Here is a 21,204-nt window from a genome sequence, read left to right on the forward strand (position 1 = left end):
ATTTCTATTCATATTAGTTTTGGCAATGAATGCTTTAGTGCATAAATGATTGTCTGAGTATTTTACTGTACATCAGATGCATAGACATTGTTGAGATCATGTGGTAAAGAAGCAGTGCTTTTTATTTGCTGAAATATTTCTATAGACTCTATAGAAGTTCAAGAAAATATGTGTGAATTTACCTCAGCCAAAACAGAATTATCAACCCTTTTTGATAGCAACATTATTCTAAATCCATTGTTGTTTCTAACCATTCTTGAAGAGAAAGCTAATTGAGGGGCTTCTGCTGAGCAAAGGGTCTAGAGTGACTTGAGAGCCATCACAACTCTTGAGCTGAAATTGTACAGTAACATCACACTTCATTCAAATATGCTGCTTTGTCGGTATTTTTTGCATATTTTTATCCAATGCATTCAATTTATTATATTGTTCAATGAGCTGATTTCTTGCTTTTCATGTTCCTCCCAGTGGTGGTTGGATCTAACCTTTGCGTGAAGACATTGCTTCTGGCCTCCTACAAAATGTAGTACACTCCTTCAAAAATATGACATGACAGTTAAACGGCGGGTGAGAGATTGAAATCCGTGGACATTCTGATTGGCATTTCATAAAAGAGATGAGAACCACTCTATAGTCATGAAATTGAATGGGCATAAAATGTTCACTCATCTTACTGATCACTGTCGGTAATAAAGAATTTCAGGTGTGGAAACTGAGCTACTGTTTTAGCTTTCTGTATTTCTTTTACAAAATTGTCTAAATGGTATGACAATTTCGGTAAAAAAGCCCGGCTAGTATTGAATATACTCATGATGTCTAAACACTACAATGACTGCAAATCTGAATTCTAAGCAATTATAAGGGCGCAAAGCATAATTGTGTGCATTGTAGCTAACATAGATGCACCTGAAATTATTGTTACTGTAGACAGATATTCAAGACAAAAATGACTAACTTTAAAACTGTAAACGTAAACACCATTAACTGTAATACTGATCACTTCTTACATTCAGTGTATCCTCAAGCAACGTCTGATCAGGATACGTGACCACTTCGGACAAATACATGTAGACTTTTAAACTCATTGGGATGAATGACATGTGCCTATTTAGTCAAGTATATATATTGCAAATAAAAAAGGGCTTTGGGTGATGAGACAGGTGAATGAAGCAAACTGACAACATTTTCACAGATATGTTTTATTCGTCAAACTTGAAAGGAATTTTGTGTTGAAGCATCATATTTTTTTTTTTGTCTGTACATATATTTCCACTTTCTTCTGCTTGAACTTAACCAGCATTATTAATAGGTACTTTTTCTAGATAGTGTTTGACACTCTGGCTGAGCAGGTACAATGTTAACAGCTGATCAAGATATACAAAGACAAGATGAATTTCCACTTCCCCTATTTCAATCCGTGAGAATAACTTTTGCAATGCACAATAAATTCAGTGGTGAGTGCAAAATAGACGCTATTTGATCATTATGATATGCATGAACATAATGTGCCTGTGGACATTGTAATACTATACAATTCTAAATAATATCGTGCAAATTCCCTCAAAGTTTTGAAGCTAACCTGCTGTGTGATAAGTGCTCACAGGCAGTAAAACCAGCAACAGCAGTTGTCAACCTTGAAAAACCATTTCACAATAAGTAATCAAAGTAAACATGTTTGTTATTGAGAAAAAAAAAATCTGGGAGAAATAATTATATTAATTCTTTATCATGTGCAGATAAATTAAAGTATTACCAGCCACTGATTCAATCTTAGAACAATTTTACGCTGTTACGTGAAGGAATTAGTGTAACTTGCACGAAAGTCAACGCATTTCTATTCTTAGACCGATGTGTACTGAAACCTGACAATCCAGAAAACCACTGAATAAGTTTCAGATTTGGATAACTGCTCTGTTAAAACTTTGTATATTTTGTTTTTTGAGTATGACAATATCTCTGTATGACAAGGGCTCTGGGATACCATGTGATTATTGCTACTATTTGAGCAAAGATAACGAGAAATTGGACAAAAAAATAATTTTTAAAACCTTTCAATGCATAGTGTTTAATATAAAGGGAATAAAGCAGTGGCAGGCATATTGTGGATCTATTAATTCAGATGGTTGAAGAGTGAAACACATCATTTTCCATCCTTTTTTAATTCTCTTTTTTTTAGTTCTGATGCGATCTCAGAACATCGTCATTGTATTTGCAATTCGGAATACTTGTTTAATTAAGTAACGTAAGTCGCTGAGTCTAATGTGCATTCGATTTGTGAAAACTAGCCAAACCTTGAGACCACAATATCAATCCAATCAACCATTAGGAAGGGTGGCAATATTTGGCTGAACTTCCATTTATTTATGTAATCAGGTTTCATTGCTCATTTACTACAGACTGCAGTCTAGAGCAGAACCCACCCCTGTTGTATTAGAGATGGCATTGATCTGAGTCATACAAAAATCTGAATCTTTATCTTTCTCAAAGTCCTGTTTTTTTTTAATATTTTACCACTTCCAAGCCATTTCTATGCTCTGTTTCACATCCCCTGAAAATGTCTAATTTTGTATTAAAGGTTGGACTTCTCTTCATCTTATATTCAGAATGAACCAGAAACTGTAACCCCGGGAAATCATCACTTTTGAGATGATTACATATATTGGTATATAATTCATACTGCACTTCAGCCCTCTTTTGAAAATGATAAAATCCATCAGAAGTAATCACCTATATCAAAGTGATTAAAAAGCAATGCAATTCTTTAACATTTCAATCATGAACATGCAACAACGAATGAAGTAACTGCTCTCATCCATTTGATAGTTAATTTAAATAATTAAACATATCTTAAATAGGTTGCCCAAATTATACTCTGTGTTTATGAATGACATCTATCCTGAGCTTTTTATTTAATTCAACTACGTTCTCCAAGAGAACACAAATGCATTATTTTGCTTAATAAAAAAGTGACAGTTAAGACATGTAAATGCAAATAAATAAAAAAAAAAAAACACTACCATATGTCTAAACAAATTAACAAAATATAAAAGAGATGTACAGTAAATGAAAAATGGGGGGGTTAAGACATTTCAACTAGAGACATCCTATATAAGCCTCAGTGTCAGTGTGGCGGTACCACTTTACTTGAAGTGTTTGTTAACCGTCATTTCAGTCATCTTCATCAAGCTTCTGCAGTGTATTTTAATGTTTCAAAATTATTAAAAATGCACGTAAAAATAGCTCCCTAAAACAAAGCCATTGCTTTCAGGGCTGGAGGTCTTAAAATGATTTGTCATAATATACAGTTATAATTCACGCACCATGCAATTTCTTAGTCTTTTACATATAATACAAAAGCATGAAGGATGTTTTGCTTATGTAGTAATGTTAGTGTCTATTAGGATAAAAGCATGGCTTGTGGATGTGTAGTTCTAAAGGAAAATTTATATTCGATAATGTGACAACGTGTGTTTTTCTACATCACATTTTAGACTGTTTTGTTATGTTATGATGTTTGTACATTAAGTCAAATGAATCACATTAGACAGATTTCAGATTTCTGTTAAAAAGTGACACTGTACAATAGCTTCCATGGCAACAACTTGAAACCACAGTTAGACTCCCTTCCAAATGCCCCCCAACCCACCCCTCCCATATATATTACAGAGGTTCCTTCCAAACCGGATGGCAAATTTTGAGAAGAATAAAAAGACCAGTATCACACAGGAAATTAAAAGACAAAAGTGCATCAGTGGGAGTTTTTAAATCATTGTACAAAAGAACAAACAGTAACTCACCACAACCAAACACTTATTGAAAAATTCATTGGAAATTAATTTCTTTTTACAGGCTGCACAGTTTCTTTTTGAAATATTGGGCAAGGTACTTCCAGTATTCCAATGGACAGGGCAAGATGGTAGAAAGACATGATACTTTACTCTTCCTCTGTGCATCCAAGTACCTCTGCACGCAAAGTGATCCGACCATACCATGACCAGGGAAGGATACGGATAAGTCGAGCATAGATGGGTGGATCTATCACATTCTTTCTGTGTGTATCGTTGTCAAAGTTTCCTTGGAAAACCTGAAGGTCAAAAAAAACATTATTACTTTTGGCAACTTATAATTTAACATGAAAAAGCATACAGCGCAGTCACATATTTGATGTTTTCCTTTTGTTGTTCATTACAAACAAGTCAAAAGAAAAAAAAATATTACTGTAACAGTATTAGATAGATCGTAAGACTTTCAAGGACTCAAAAAAGTTTTATATTCAGTGAAACAAAGACATGAACACAGACACTGAAAGTAGGTGAAAGTAGGTGGAAAACATTAAATGACTTTTCCTGCCTGTTATGTTGATATTGTGCTGCTTGACCAGGTACTGAATTAAATGCAGACAGTTGAGAACTCAATTCACATGCAACCAATACAAGAATCTTCTTGTTGCACAACCCTAATCTTGTTTCTTTACTTTAATGGTCCACATGTGACCCTATCATCCGTTTTCCTCCCATAGATAAATGTGTACTTTTGAGTAGGACACATCTTTAAATTTCAATTTAACAATTAGTGACGGCCATCTGCTGTTGTTTTTCCAGGGGTGTGTTATTCAACAGACCAATGGGCTCCTGAGCTTGTTGGTCTTGTCTACTTCAGTTGTGCAGTATATTGTCTTGGTTTTTTTATTGAAAATAAAATGAATCCTATCAATTTTTTTTTGTTACAAAAGCACTAGTTCCTTTATATTGACTTGGTAGTACCCAGTGAAAGTACTTCATTAGAACACATTGTGTTACAACCTGATAATGCATTCTTGATCCACAGCTTTAGCCACTGGGCTATCCTGCCAAAAATGTGATTCATCTTCCTCAGAGCTACACATTATTATGGTCAAACAAATTTCATTCCTGCACCACTTTGATTCCAATTAAAAGGAAACTTCAAGGAATTTCAGGCCCCCTAGATATGTGTTTAAACAACACTGTAAGGGTTAACTTACTCCTACACGGAAATTACAATTATTGTACTGAGCAAGACCAATTGCTGATAATGAAAAACCTTGTATTGGTTTGTTGTTAATAGACAGGAAGAATAAAATCTACAGGGACAGCTTCATAGAAGGTTATGATAATTTCCATTCAAAAGACATGATTATGCGTCTTGTAATTGGGATATAATAGGATTTAGTGCTGTACAGAAAGCAAATGCAGAGGGTCAAATCTAAGCTTGTAATGAGAATATGCTAGCCTTGGTTAGGATAAAAGTTTTTCCACATAAATACAGTTGTGTGTCTAGAGTTCGATTTTCTTAAAATAAAACTTCAATCAGTGGCATCGTATCTAATTTAGTAATAAGTTGTACACTCAAATGAAATTCATACGACACAATGCAACGGTCTTTTCTGATACAATACAGGGTTTTCCTAACATCATTTCTAAAAACTTATATGGCTATTAATATTTCCAAGTGAAGGGTTTTCTCAATAAAAACAAGATTAACCAAATCCTGACATTTTAAATGTTGAAATGGGGACCTGCATTTGAATTAACCCCCGCCCGATATTGGTAATAAAATAAAAACACTGGTATTTACCTTGATATAGAATCTAAACCCAGGAGTTATACGCTTTAAGTTTCTCTATTAAACAAATTTCACAGTGGTATCTGTTAATGATAGTAAAATTATACTAAAATAAACCATGATAAGATGATCAACAAAACTCAATATCAACATTGCCGTTTATGGCAGAACTGTATAGAAAACTTTGATGAATCATATTGGTTGTCTTTATCCTTTAAGATAACAAAAAGATATCATAAACAATACATCGTCACACTTGTTTCATAGTTATTGTGGTTCTTGTTTTTCTCCTTATGCATATGCATAGTTAATATATTTTTAATTTACAGCTAGTGTGAAAAAGAGTAAAGCTAGTAAAGGTGGATAAGGAAAATAATTTAAGATTGAAAAGTCATAACCAAGTGTAAATTATTATTTGGTATCAATGAAAGCTTCACAGGTCCAGAAAGTCAAGTGCCCTCTGAACCTGGGAAGCGGAAAAAAGGTGTGTTGTTGCAACTCCATTGTAACATCCAGGACACACAAGGAGAATATAATAGGACCACATGCAGTAATATACTCAGACAAAACATCTACAACAGAGACCTAAACAATCACAATAGACAGATGAAAAATCTCAGCAACAAGTGATATTCAGATTTACTATTCCTTAAAATATCCAAACAAAATGTTCTCCCAGAGTTGTAAGTTTGATATTATTGAAGACTTATTCATGCCATCCCGGGAGCTGCACAGTCAAGGGTAATAGTTGCCAGCGTCTTTTGCAAAGGCAAATTGATACTATTAGAGGTTTCACAATAATCTACCCTCAATGAGGATTTGGCGTGAGAAGCTAAAGTCTTGGAAAAAACTGTTCTGGTGGGACCAGGTCTGGCACAGTCCAAAGAAATAATAGAGGATCATTATCCTCATATCATTAAACTTTCCACCGCATGTCCTTGGCACATTATCTCTTCTTAGGTGTTGAGGAGGTTTATATTGAGTACATTGATTGACACTGAATGTAACACTGTATGGGTGTCTTGGCAGACAAACCTCTCCAGTGCCTATGGCAGTAAGGAAAAGTTGATGATGTTGCTAATACAACAAAAAGTATTATTTGCTGTAAATACTGATCACTGGAGACAGGTATGCATTGTACCAAAGCAACAAAATCACAATTTCTTTATGGCAAGGAAAATTCCAAGGGCAGAATAGACCAAACTAATGCAGTACAATTTAATAATACAATATTAAGAATGCCAGTGTCTGTTTATTGTGTCTCATCAGTTTTACCACAAAATCTCTCAAAACCAGAAACGACAGAGAGAGATATTCCATATACTAATAATAGTTACTGAGGTGAAATATTCCAGTGGTATAATCAATGTAATAATGTACTGATGAGCTGTGGAGGATGTGATGTCATTACACATATCAGATGGTTGTTTGAAATTTACATAGTGTTATAGTCATTTCAATTACCATTATATGATCAAATGTGTATGCATAAGCATGCAAAACACATTTCTCTTTTTATGCTCAGACAAATGTGAGGCAAAAGTCTAATTCCATATATTAATTTATCCTTCATTAATCCCCGTGGGGAAATGTGTTCTCCGCAATTAACCCATTTCTGGATGAGCCATGAGCAGTAGGCTGCTGCCGACCAGCGTCAGGGGAGCATTTAGGGGGTTCAGTGTATTGCTCAACGACACTCCGACACACCAGGAGGAGCCAGGAATTGAACCGGTAATGTTCGGCACTACACCACAGCAAGGGGTGAAGGGGTGACTTTTTAAACTAACTTTTTCTAGCCTAATTTTAACAGGACAGAGGGTCTCACTGATGCAAACTAGTTTAAATGATAAATGTGCAATGTCTCAAATATTAAAAATCTTGAAATACAAATATTATTCATCCATTATTTCTCTTTGATTTGCTGCCACTTCACAGTTTTGCCATTATTTAACTAACTCCTGCTGTCCCCTTTTCATCACTGTGCCTTTCAAGAATCTGTGAAGGAACAAACTACAAAAAAACAATTGCCCCCCTGACTTCAGACTGACATAAGAGAAGGAAGAGCATTGACTTTACATTGCCAGGGGAGGCCTTGTGTGCCTCTGGAGGTACAACAGCTTTAGTCCATTATATAAACCTGCTATACAGGTCAACAACAGTTCACTTAGATCTATTTGCTCCTGGCCTTCCATTGCCTCTGATTCTTACAGTGTTACCAGAAAAAATAAATCCCAGCCACATCTTTATTGAAAAGGCATAGAATTCCTTCCAAATGAAAAGGCACTTACAAATCAAATTATTCAACTGACTACAATCCTGAAGGAGCAGCAATGCGCTTTAGTGTGTTTATCATATTCTGTGATGCAATGTTTTTGTAAATCTAGAAAAGAATTACATTTTATTGATAATCTCGATCATTTGACACAGCTCTGTAATGTTTGGTTACCCTCTGGCCGGGAGGAAACTAACCGAGCAAAAGCCACATTAACCCAGTGCCATTTGAGTGGAATACAATTACACATAAGTCAATTACTTGGTCACCTTACTTTGTTACTACAGACATCTGGGAAAGTGCACTGAAGTCATGCATAGTGCTGACCTAGGTTTACAAATTGGGTGCCATTTGGAATTTAGCCATGATGAGGTATGTAATTGTCCCAGTCTGTTTGAACAATAGACTGTTGTACTGTCACAAACAAAGGTATGGGAGACTATTTTGACATAAAGAAATGGTAAGAAAAGTGGTCTACAGATTTGTTAGGCCGTATTGTTTTGTCTGCCATTGTGTCCTGAATTGACAACATCTGTATTCTGACAGATGCTCCTCTCTCAAACTTGATCTAACTGACTGCAGCCTCTGCCACACAAGAGCTAAAGGGGAAGCTGAGGAGAATACTTACAAGCCCCAAACACCACAGCATATACACACAAGAATGCATGCACGGGTAAGCACGCATTCACGCACGCGAATGCAAGCGTAAGCACACACGCACACACACACACACACACACACACACACACACACACACACACACACACACACACACACACACACACACACACACACACGCGCGCGCACACACACACACACACGTACTATATGTCTGTCAAGTTAAGCAATGTGGTGTGACAGGGGGAGCCTCGGGAGTTCAACAGTCAAATGTGTCCTCTAGCATTAATAGCTGCTTCAAGGGGGAAACACCATCAGACATCTGAACAGTCCCTTGGCTCATTCTTGGGACAAACTGATTGACATTCTCAGAAGCTTTGCTACCACACAAGCCCTGTAATACACGGCACACACATTTGGATTAACTTCCTACCCTTGGAACTACTCAGAAATAAATCTTGTTTGTGCGTTCTCATTTTAAAGTAATTTAGAATTCTATGTGTGGCTAGTGTGACTATTGTAAAAACAGATGACAGGTAATGTAACGCATCTTAGTCAAGATGGCAAGTTTGACTCGCTGTTTTTGCCATGGGAAGAAAAAAAAATGAGACGGCCCAGGTTTCGATTGCAGACAGACCGCATTTATCACAGTTGTAATTTTTCTGTGTATTTGTACTTATGTTTGTTCTGTTGTGTGAATAAGAGAGAGAGAGAGAGAGAGAGGCAGTATAGAACAAAATGAACATGCTAGACACGGCTCTAACATTACCAATAAATGACTGTAAAGGAAATATTATGTGAGATCCTACCACTATGAAATTAAGAGAGATAATATGGAAAAAATTGTGAGAAATCCTCTTTTTTAACAAGATTATCAATGGGGAACCTGTATGCCTGAAATTTCAAATACATTATGGGCAGGTTATACATGCCATTGGGATATATTACCATTGTATCCTGGCAAAACTCAAACTTAACTACATTGCCTATTTTTTTTTGCTAGATTTTCAGCTAAGAAATCGTCTCCAAACTGAAATAACTGTCAATGTCATATTAAATTTTAACTGGGAAAGCATTAGCCATCCAGCCACTAGTGTTAGCATTGTTAATTCAGCCTCTGCAATATAGTCCCATATGTTGGGCTCAATCGTACACAACCATTTCTCCACACCATCTCTCAACAAAGAATTGTCATTACTTGAATTTTTACTGTCCACTGTGAAGTGATATCTATATATGTACATGTATATGTACTCTGTGTACAAACCCACATCTTTGCGATTTATATGCCATTATAATGGCCTAAGTGGTTTTCCTTTCAAAATTTACAAGGGAAGTTGTTGTTTGGAAATGATAATAATTTTATGCTCCCAGTTGCAATACTGATATCTAGATTGACTGTAATGAGTTTTCAAATGTTGGCACACAGGGCCAAGTGAGAGCTAATACATCTTAAACATAATCCATTAACGTGCAAGACAAAACCAGTGTGTTAATGACATTTTAAGGGTTTGTAGAGCGCACAAGCACCCCTCCCCACAAACACACACACACACACAAAACAAACATATAATGTAGCAGTTGCAAAAGACCTTTCACAAATGTTTAGTTTCACCCCTTGAACTTTTTCATCACCTAAAATGAATCAAAATAGAAATCCAAACACAATTATACAAAAAGGATAAAAACAATTATGAATTACATTTGTATGCAATGAGTTGCTGAATGGCATCAGAGCTTATCAGCTGTCAATGACATTTGATTAATTGGATTTACAGTTTGTTTTCAGAATGTAATAGAGGGGATATAAAATTTTTACTCCCTAACTGGAACATCTATACTAGTTAAAAAAAATGGGACTTAGAATAACCCCTTTGAAACTTGCACTAAAACCACTGCTCTCACATTGTGCCCTAAAAACAGCAAGTGCTTGGCCTTGACTTAATGAAAACCCATTGTACTGAGACTTTTGGGCTCTGTGCTTTATACCATCAAAGTCAGACCCATTGTCTTGTAAATAAAAATGCAAAAGGATAATTTGTCAATTACAAACGGAGCCTGTCTTTTCTTCCATGCAACAGTCTTTAATCTATAAAATATTACTGGTCTTTCATTGTCCTTCAAACTTTTCTATTCATTCTGGCTTATACTCTTAGTACATCTAACACTTTTCTTCATCTGTTCTAACCTGCTTACAAATATTTCCACAACTTTTTTCCACACTCTCCATTGGTCTGGACTGTTGACTCTTGGTATTTAAAAGCCTCCAAGCTTCCTTATCTCTACTGCCTGTGCCCTCATCTTTCTACTCGGGTCACTCTAATACACTGAAGTATTCTGTCGTGCTGTGGAAAAAATCTTCATTCCTCTCCCTTTGAGGGCATATCTCCGCTTCTCTAGATTTTTCTTCACCTGTTCCTTGCTCTTACTACTAAACACAACATCATCTGCAAAAGTCGTAGTCCATTATTATTCCCATCTTACCTCATCTAGCAGCCTGTCCATCACCTCTGCAGACAGGAAGGGGGTCAGAACTTATCTCTAATGTAGTCCAACCTCCATCTTGAACTTCTGGGTCACACAGCTGTCATACATGTCCTGCACCAACATACTTCTCTGCTACTCCAGACTTCCTCATACATTACCACAGTTCCTCTCTTGTTATCCTGGCGTTTGCTTTTCCGAGATCAACAAAAGCACAAAGCAGCTCCCTCTGACCTACTGTGTAAGTCTCTATCAATAGTCTGGAGAAGATATTCTGCAGATACAGTATTCTGCATAAATTCATCAAATCACCCAAAAGTTCTTCCTCTCTTCTAAAATGTAACTCACATTCTTACCGTTGGCCATGACCAGTAACAACTTTGACACTACCTTCAATTTCTAGCTTGAGATTAATGACTCATTCTGACACTCTTTTCACTTGCAAAACATTCCTTCCAAACTCCTGCAAGATAACTCTTACCCGATTCCTCTTCCCATCAGAGTCATAATAGAAGAACTTAAATCCTGCTCTTAAGCTTCCAGTCTTGGTACCTGTCAACCTAGTCTACTGGACACATAGCAAGTTGGCCTTTCTCCTCTGTATCTTGTCAACCAACTCTCCAGCAATTCCTGTCAAGGTTTAAACATTCAAAATCGCTACTCTCAGTCCTAGACTCTTGTCTTCCCTCTTCTTTCCCTACTTATGGACATTCCTTCATCCTCTCCTTCTTTGAGCCACTGTACTCAAATTTCCACTGGTACCGTGTAGGTTATCAGCACCACCAGCGTTTTAACCTGGGCCTTGAGCAATTTGGTATGAAAGTCAAATGTTTGATTTGCATTTTTAATCTGGAATAGGTTTTATGTCAGATGCCCTTATTGACACATTCATCTGCATTATCCAGGCTTGGGACTGGCGAAAGGAGAAAACTAGCTTGTCCCTCCCTGGAGCTTCATTGGTGCGATAATTCATTGATTAATGGCAGTTAATAGCGGCAAACTCTTGTTCGCAAGGAAAATCTTTAGTTGATGACAGCTATGATAGCTGAATGAAATCGTTACGTTTTGTTGAGTCATACATTGATATTACATATGGGAAATCCACCCATCCATCCACTGTCCACCGTTAATCCTACTCAGGGTTGTGGGGTATGCTTGAGCCTATCCCAGCTGCCATTTGGCAAGAGGCAGAGACTGGTTGCCAATCAATATTAAGACATTTCTCTCATTTGCACATCTGGGCAATTTTCCAATTTTTCCACTTAATCCGGGGGGAAACTGGAGAAAACAGAGAGAACCCACTTAGACACGGGGAGAAAATGCAAACTCCATAAAGAAAGGGCCCCTGCCGGAATTGAACCAGGATCCTTTGTGCTGTAAGGCAGAAGTTCTAACCTAATTAAAAACGAAACAAACCAAAAAAAGGTTAAAATAAAAGAAATTAAAAAAAAAAAAAAAACAACAACAAAAAAAGCATGATAGGCTCTTAAAAAACAGCATGTCGGTAAATCACATTTGCTATGCTGATGGAGGTCACACAGACTTATTAAGATTACCTCAGTGAAATGTGGCCCGATTTGAAGTCCCGAATATTGCTAAGAAAATTATCATGGGTGTGGAAATGATAAACTCCTCAAGTGAAGAAGTTGAACAGCAGATGTGGGAACATATTTCTGGCAAAGGATGAGGAGGGACTGGGATAACAACATTCATTGATATCTGTCTACTAAGAAATCTCAGGGGTCTTTACACAGACATATTAATTTGGGCCTCCAATCTGAACAAGCAAAGCAGAATTACAGCCCCTTTCCTCTAGAGATATTGTTTTGAAATGGCAGTTGCAAGACACATTTGATGTCTACAAATTCTGAGTATGACACATTTTTAACATAGCCTGAAAAACAATTCATAAATTTCTATATGCAAAGCAAGTAAACTATGACCTACGACTTTTACCAGTCCCACTATAACAATAACAAAGAGCATTAAAAGGCACTACCAACAATAAAACACATTTAGGAAAGCTGAGAAGCACCCAAATATGTTTGCGGTCATACATTAATGAATTCTGTGGAATTCTGCTAGAAAAATGGCAAGTAACATAAATAAATGGTCTCATCGCCAGTTCATACTGGCTAAGCCTCATTGCATCTATTACCTTTCGAATTCATTTGTTTGTTAGTTTTCTTATTAGGCTTTTGGTCTGAGAGTAATTTCAATCCATCTCCATACCCCATGATATTCATTTAAATTTGCCGAGAAAAAAAAAACAAAACATCAAAACAAATAATGTAGTGTATCATTTGATTATCTGTATCTCATCGCCATCTTGTACAAATATGAATACCAGGTGCAAAAAAACAACAACAACAAAATAAATGGAAAAAAAAACAAAAAACACAAGCAAAATATGACTCGTGCCACCAGTATCTGAAAGACAAGAGGGTTTCAGCTTTAGGTGCAAGCTTTTTCATGCAGCTCTTGAGATATCAGTAGGGAGAGCACTGCAACTCAGCCCTGTCTCTGTTGTTGTGGATGACTGGAATGGACACACGTGCTATGTTGAAGAGCCGTAAACAAGATTTTCAGCTTCAAACTGGCCAAGCCTGGTTGACAGCACGGTCTTATCTGATCCAAAACCAGAGAGGCAATATGACAGAATGGCCTATCTCAGTTTGAGCCACAGATAAAGAGATGGTGAAGGGAAGTGGAAAGGAGAAACAGACAGGGACCAAAATGGATACTTTCTCATTTAAAACTTGTCTTTGTGACATCCACTGCTTTCTATTTTGGTCTACTTTCCAATTCTATTCTTCCCGTGCATTTTTCTGTAATGCTGTTTCTTCCTGCCGAGATTGTGCTTTTTTGTACTTCGAGTTATGTATAATTCAAAACTTCAGAACCCACAGTTTCCGCAGGCACGTATTTACATTGCCATTGTATTTTTGCAACAATGATTGTTTTGTGTAGTTTCCTTTTTCTAAATAAACATGCACTCAAGCTAGTTTGAAGTTTTGCAAAATATAGGTAGACTAAAGGCTACTCACCCGGTCCTTTCCCTGTTTCTCATCTTGATACACATTCCATCGCTCTCCATCATTACTGTACGCTAGTTTGTAAGAGCCTACAAACTGGACATGGCCGAAGTCTTTAGCTCCCTGGGTGATTATACCTGTTATCTTGGTAGGCACAAGCAAGTCCACCTGAAAAACATGAATTAACAGATTAAAAATGAAAAGAATAGGACATACAACTGAATAAAGGTGAGAGCAAGTGTAATTAATATTTTGACTGCTTGAAAATGATAGTAATATGAAAGCGTTGGAGATGGGAGTTGGAGAAAATTTCACCATCCAGTGAGAATTTTATTTTTTGACACCATCATAGAATTTACTGTGCAAAGGTGAAATATGTCGCTTTCAATTATTTACAGAATATTGAACAGAAAGAGTAAGCTCACAGCCTCACCTCAGCAAAACAGAAATTGCATGCAGCATCAGCTTCTGAGACCTCGACTGCTCCATTTGGGTTAATTTTTAATATGTTCTCATTTGTTGCAAACAATTTATAGCGCAAGGCAGAAAACATACAAACTGAATTTCTTTGACATTTTAAGGTTTAATTATAGCTCAGTATTTGGAAAAGAACAAAATCCTGTTAGGTTTATGTCCTCCAGGAGGGATACATTCACACTGCACTTATTTGCAACTTGAGCCTTTTCTGAACACATTTTTCTTCCTGGAAAAATGATTTTTTACTTTTTTAATTTTATTGACAATTAAAAGAAAATCAATTAATGAATAAATACAAATTAAAGGAGCCTCAGCCTTTCGCTTTGGCAAAAAGGTAGGCTGAGTAGTTGAGTTTGTTTCATATATTGGGCTGATATACATTATACCTTACATTGGACAGATGGATTATTTTCAAGGTTTTAATAATCTAAACATTACAGAGTCATGCATTTCTTTAAAATGAATACCTCTTCAGAGACACTATGGAAAACATGCACTTCTGAGACTTTAGCTTTATGACACTAATACACAACTGATAAAGTCTGAAATCAAGGTGCAACTTTGTATTCCCGTGTCACATAAGAAGATACAGCAAAAATGTAAAAGCACAGCGAGATCAAAAGAGAAAGATTTATGCTGAATTCTTCTGCTGAATATGCACCACAATGAGGCAACATAGATCAAACTAATTGGCCTGGTCATAGGCCAAGATATCCTGCGTCACAATGCTCTCGCCAAACAAACTAGGGTCCTTTGTAGATTAAACAAGCAAACTACGTGGCATCCTAGATGAAGGATGTCTTACTTTAATTTCACCACCTGCCTTGAAAACATTGCTGAACACCACAATAGATCCAAGCATATTACAACACACTTTTGTGTTCTGCAATATGTTAAAAAAAGAAACAGTAGTTTGTTTGCTGGGAAGTGATGTGAATGGCCTCACTCACTGAGGTTTATTCTCTAATGAGTCTCCAACACTGTTGGAGAAGCCACATTTTCTTTCCAGCAGTTGAGAGGCTATTTCTACTTCCCTGGGTATTTTGGAGGCCTTCCAATATAATGGACCCTTTCTATGTGGACCAAGTATCATGCTGACCTTGGTTATGACAGAAAATGAAAAAAAGAAACAGACCAAAAAAAGCAATAAATAAAAAACAAAAGCAAACAAACATCAAAATCCTACTTTAAGATGCAAACTATTACATTTCCCAGTTGAACTTTGGCATAAATAATGAGGCTATTTATCTGCAATGTAAATAAAAGATTTTAATAGGTATTCCTCCATGTTGACTATATTGCCACAACAACTGGTGGATAAAAAGGGCTGACATGAACAGTGGTAGAGCTGGCCCAGGTGATTTAGAAAGGCATGCATTGCAAGTCTCTGATTATGCTCCCGCAGCAAGTTAAGGTTATTGTATTGTACCAAAGAGTGAGGACCGCCACCTAAACAAAGGGAGGCTTGAGGGGTAACCTGTAATTGATGTCACAGTCAAAAAATCAGACTGCCCCTAGCGACGCTGGCTCTCCGTGCTTTGATGGCCCAAACTAAATTTGGTAGCGAGATAAGCTTGTTAAAGTAAGGCCACTCCTACAACCCCCACTCTCTGGTCCCACCTTGATGACTTTCTTAGCCTCATTGCTTCTTCCCTGAGCTGTTACCCAGATAGAGTAGATGTGTGCGAAGTCTCAGCAGCACTATCTGTATGCTTTTTAGAACCATCAGGATCAGGATTTCATCATTTGTATACATGGAGAAAAAAACAAAAACAACAAAATACTATTCTTCGCTTATATTTTTCACCCAAACTGTTGCATATTCAAAAGCAGGAACATACAATCACATAGTTGTACTTGAAACTAGAATGTGAAAAAGTAGAAGTAGAGCACTTCTGCTTGACAAATTGTTCTTCTATGATCAATAACATGACCAAATCTCCCTGTCCCTTGCCATTGAAGGATAAAGAGATTAATGCAGAGAGGGAGCATTTTAAGTCAAAAGAGGCCCACTTTCCAATTTTTACATGCGTATACCACCCCGCTGACTTGCTCCTGCAAGCTCTTCTGATTTAACTGTAAGTGCTGAAGAGTCATTTAATCTTCTGAGCCTGTGGCAAATGTGTTTGCGTAATGCATACTTTCGGTATATTCTTCTAGGCAATAGTGCATAGTTCAGGTCTGTGTGCACAAAACTCACAGAAGCATGAGAGAAACAGCGCCATGGACAATCAACTACACAACAGCCAGCTATCATCAAGGCTCAACACTCTAGCAAGAATGGGAGCTTGTTTTGTTGTATTGTGGCTTTTCTCCAAAACGATATCTTGAAAAACCTATGGGTCGATTTTTTTTTTTTTAGTGCAACAAAACAAAACACACAAAAGGCTTTGCAGGTCAGACTTCATACAATGATACTAGAAATAGAAAGCCACTTACTTGAAACCATTATCAACAGCAACCATCATGGTAAAATAATTTTTATAGCTGGTCTGGTGGAATAGTCCATATGGACATGCTGAGATAAAATCCGACTGTGTATTAATAATAAATATTAATAATTAATAATAATAAACGATGATACATTATTTAAGAGATACATTTAATTTCCAAAGTATGAGTGCTCCAGGTTTCGTAACAAATCCTTATTTTACAGCGTTTTTAATTTAATACTGATGTAAAGGCAACTGAAATGACAAAAAGAATGCGCTTAAAAGAAAAGTTTGGTCAAATGTCAAAGGTTCCTTTAAATATTTTCTGTCATGTGCACCGGAATGATTTCAACTCATTTTTATTGTAAAGAATTTGATTTATGAAACTTCAAGTTATTCTTCCGGATGAACCCTGTGGAACCATTAGCCCTGTTTGAAGAGCTTCTGATACTGAAAACACACTTACTGTGACTAAAAATGTGGTAATGACGGTTGACAGCAGACTATTTTATTTCTTCAATAAAAAAAAAAAAGATTGAATCTGTTTCTGTAGTGGCATCATGCGGTTGCACTAAGCTCGGACCCCTTCATTTTACCCTATGGTGCAAAAACATGTCATCTGTGCAAATATTCCAATTTGAACCAAGTTGGCGAGAGAGATGTGAGTGAGAAGGATATCATAGAAGACAGAAGTCAAACTGAGCTTCAAAATGCAGACAAAGATGCGAAAAGGCAAGAGTCGACCAAAGTTGCTGGTGTGCGTGCAGCAACTGCTTTGCTATGTTGACAGGGAGAGAGAGCGACTGATTTAAGGAGCTCCACTTTTTTCATCAACTGTTCACTGTAGACTTATGGACTGCTGTGTTTACTGAGCGTTTGACTGGTCGTCAGCTCCCTCCATGACTGTGCCAGTGCCCAGTCTCTCATCATCAGATGCCACTTCTGCGTTGTGGGGTTGTGGACATCCTTGCAGAAAAACATGCAGCGTCTCCTGCCTGTGGCGTTTCTTCGTACGGGCTTCGCTCATTTCCCGAGGACCTTTCTTCATGCTTGTTAAAGAAAACTGTAGGCATGGCATTTGGTTTTAGATTCTGTTTAAAACTAGCAGAGCTCTTTCAACAGTTTCGGCCGGCTAAACACATCTAATTCATCTTGAGAGAAGTGGCAAGAACACAGCCATGGGTCCTTAGGAACCTGTGTACATCCACAAGCAATTTCCCCCTTCTTTCTTCTCTTCTTGTCCCTTTGACAGCTCAGTAGACTAGCATCACTTGCTTTGTTTCCCTCAGATTGGGAATTGCACCCAAAAGCAGCACAATGTAGAATTAAAAACAGTGCCACAGTACTGAGCCAAGGTTACCATTTTGCAACCATTTTACATCATCAACCCGGTATGCACGGGCTGCACATGTGATTTTTAAAGAAATACATTTTTTTTTTTTTTAACAAAAAATTCTAGTATGAGACAAACATTAAAGCATATTATACCACTTAGTCCTCCCAGGCTGGGTTCCCTTTGAAATTAAAAAGGGAAAACCAAAATATTCAATATGTCTTAAGATCAGCCCCAACCATTTAAGACTTGAGCTGTTTTAATTATTATGGCTTGTAACATTACACATAGGGTGATGATTGTAACTGGATGTGCATTTAATTTAAATGAAGTTTTAATTAAAAACAACAGCTTCAAACAGACAACTGATCTTGGCTGACATTAAGAAGTTAAACATTTTCCCCACTTCATGTAGGGATTGTGTAACAGAGAACTAAGCACATTTACAGCATCAAAGAAAGTGTTTTGCAGCATTCTACCGTCCAATCACCCTCTTTTCTCAATAATGATAGATTTAAGTATAGAACAAACAAACTGATGTATCGCTTAACCCGCGTTGATGTGCTTAGGTTTTGAGGGTCTGGGCTTACAAGCTGATCAAACAGATTCTGCCCCTGTTTGGAAATGCATTACGTACTTTTAAAGTATCATGACAGTTAGACTAAATATTTCTGTCACTTCCTGTAATTGACTCCTTATATTATATAACCTTTTTATAGAATTTCAGTCAACAGAGACTAAGCCATACAATTTCCAGATATATACAAAGTACATCTATTTGGACCTTCTTTACACTCCTGTTTCATTTTCTATGGTGGTGATGTTCACCCCGGATCACTGTCCTTTCTCTTCAGGGTTGCACATAAATACACACTCCACCTGAATTCTCTACACATTTTCATCCATTGCTTTTGTTTTATTTTCCTTACAATTGTATACTCTATATAGCTTTTGTATAAAGGTTTGTCCAAGCAATTTTTCATCATGAGTCGGGCTTTGTATAGAAGTCTACACGAGTCCAGCGAGTCAAGAAACTACCCTTGAATTTATTTTCTTTTTCAAAAACACACAGGCTGCTGACACAGTGCATATACTTGTACTGTTCAACAAGGTGTAAAAGTCTTCCTCTATTCTTGGAGCACGGAGGGGAGTCAAAGTAATGGGATTAAAAACAATGGGGCTCATGGCAGCATTGTACAGGCTTAGGACTATCAGTGTTGCTTGCTGCAGATAACGGTCTGTATTAATCAATCTGAAACGGGGTGAGGAAAACATTTCTTTGTAATTGTTACAAAGAAAGAATGCATTTTGCAGAACATTACAATCAAGCCAACTAGTTGGCCAGTCAAGGAACATTTTACAGCGAAATCTCAGAGGATATGAATGTGTTTGGCTTACAAAGATGTGTGAGTCAAACAGTTATACATAGCATTGATTTCACCATGAGCCCCATCTCTTTTACTTTTTCCCTCCTTCCACTTCTACTGAACGCCAGTATACCTGCAGGAGGCAATGCTGCATGTAATTCACATTTCATGTTGCTTTTTTTTCTGTCTAGACCTATTTCTCTCTTCATATTATGACTATACTGCTTTAACCTGTGCTGAAAAACACAGTCTGTAGATAACTCTTGGGAATTTGTCAAGGACAGAATGAATCCACTTTTCAAAAAATAAAAGGTACTCAGAATTCCATCAAAATTTTACACTACGCTAGCAGCCATGAATGACAATAAGAGTTTTATATTTTGTTGTTGTTTTTTAGCTGTTGGTCAGCATTCTTCCCAGTTATATCCACTTAGAAAACCAGGCAGACATGTAATGACTGATTTTTTTTTTTCACATATTACATATCACTGGTTAGGAGAGAATTTCATGATCCCCAATTATTTCTTTGGAATTTATCAATAACTCAATACTTCACTCTTTCTTGGTGAAAAAAAAAAACAAATAATCTTTACTTTTCTTTCCAATGACTTGTTCTTAACTGTTTGTTTTATTTGATAACCTTACCTTTCAGCATAGCTCTTTCATGTCCCTGCACATCTTCTTGGCACCCACATTCCTGCAGATACCCTCAACATATATACATAAAACTCTGCACTAACTGAGGTATTGCCATCAATAATCTATAAAGTATTTGTATTATATAAACCCTGAAATCAAACACAGTCTGGAAGCTGTGACTGGGCACTGCAAATGCAAGCTTAGTGTTTAGTATACCATAGGATTGCACAATAGGAAAATACATATAACCTAGGTATGACTGCATTGAAAGTATAAATGTAGAATTGGAGATTCAAGCAGGAGTGGATATTAACACAATGATTATTCAACTTGACTTGATAAGTTCTTCTTCAAACCTATTTTCTCTTCAAAATCCTCTTCACCTCATCCAGAGCCATCACAGAATGGCAGAGAGTAACAGTATTGGAGGTAATTTAAAGATAATCATACTAGCAAGGTGACCCACAGTGGCGTGGGTTGTTACATCGTGATACAGTGTGCTGGAATTAGACTGCATTGGATATTAAGATATTTACATTAATTTGCCAACTCACACGCAACAGACTAATTTGACAATTTCATGTCATCGACGGTTACTTATCTTCTTGTTATGACAGATCTTTGCAGGATGCACAGCATGGATCCGAAAAATAACTCTGTAAAGCCATGACTTCATAAAGGTAAGCAGAACATGGAATCACATAATCTTGGACCACAAGCAGTTTAATTATCCAAGAGATCGTCAGATTGCCAGAGTTGTTCACATCACAATCATCAAGGAAAATAAAAGTAAGAGGACAGGAGGGGGTTACCTACAGGCTGCAAAGCAATAACCACCACTTTTGAAAATCCTGCCCGAAAATGTATGTTATTTTGCCAGAGTGACAGCTGAGACTGAAAATAGCATTACACCAAAAAAAAAAAAATCTGATTCTGACCGAGATGACTGCCATAGAACTCTGAA

The 21,204-nt window shown here is 36.9% G+C and overlaps 1 protein-coding gene across 1 annotated transcript in view; it reads right to left on the minus strand.

Moving 5' to 3' along the window:
- Positions 1 to 1,183: 1,183 nt before the first annotated feature.
- The window catches only part of edil3a (EGF like and discoidin domains 3a), a 119,840-nt gene continuing 99,819 nt past the window's right edge, over positions 1,184 to 21,204 (minus strand). The window contains exons 9-10 of the mRNA XM_086173687.1: positions 14,005 to 14,160; positions 1,184 to 4,084 (exon numbers count right to left, since the gene is read on the minus strand). Of these exons, the coding sequence (XP_086029813.1) occupies positions 3,935 to 4,084; positions 14,005 to 14,160 (306 nt within the window). The 3' untranslated portion in view covers positions 1,184 to 3,934. The remainder of the gene's footprint in view (positions 4,085 to 14,004; positions 14,161 to 21,204) is intronic.

Source organism: Fistularia commersonii, chromosome 26 (genome assembly GCF_037954325.1).
Source record: "Fistularia commersonii isolate RoL2024-O1a breed Wild chromosome 26, RoL_Fcom_v1.0, whole genome shotgun sequence".
NCBI classification, from domain to species: domain Eukaryota; kingdom Metazoa; phylum Chordata; class Actinopteri; order Syngnathiformes; family Fistulariidae; genus Fistularia; species Fistularia commersonii.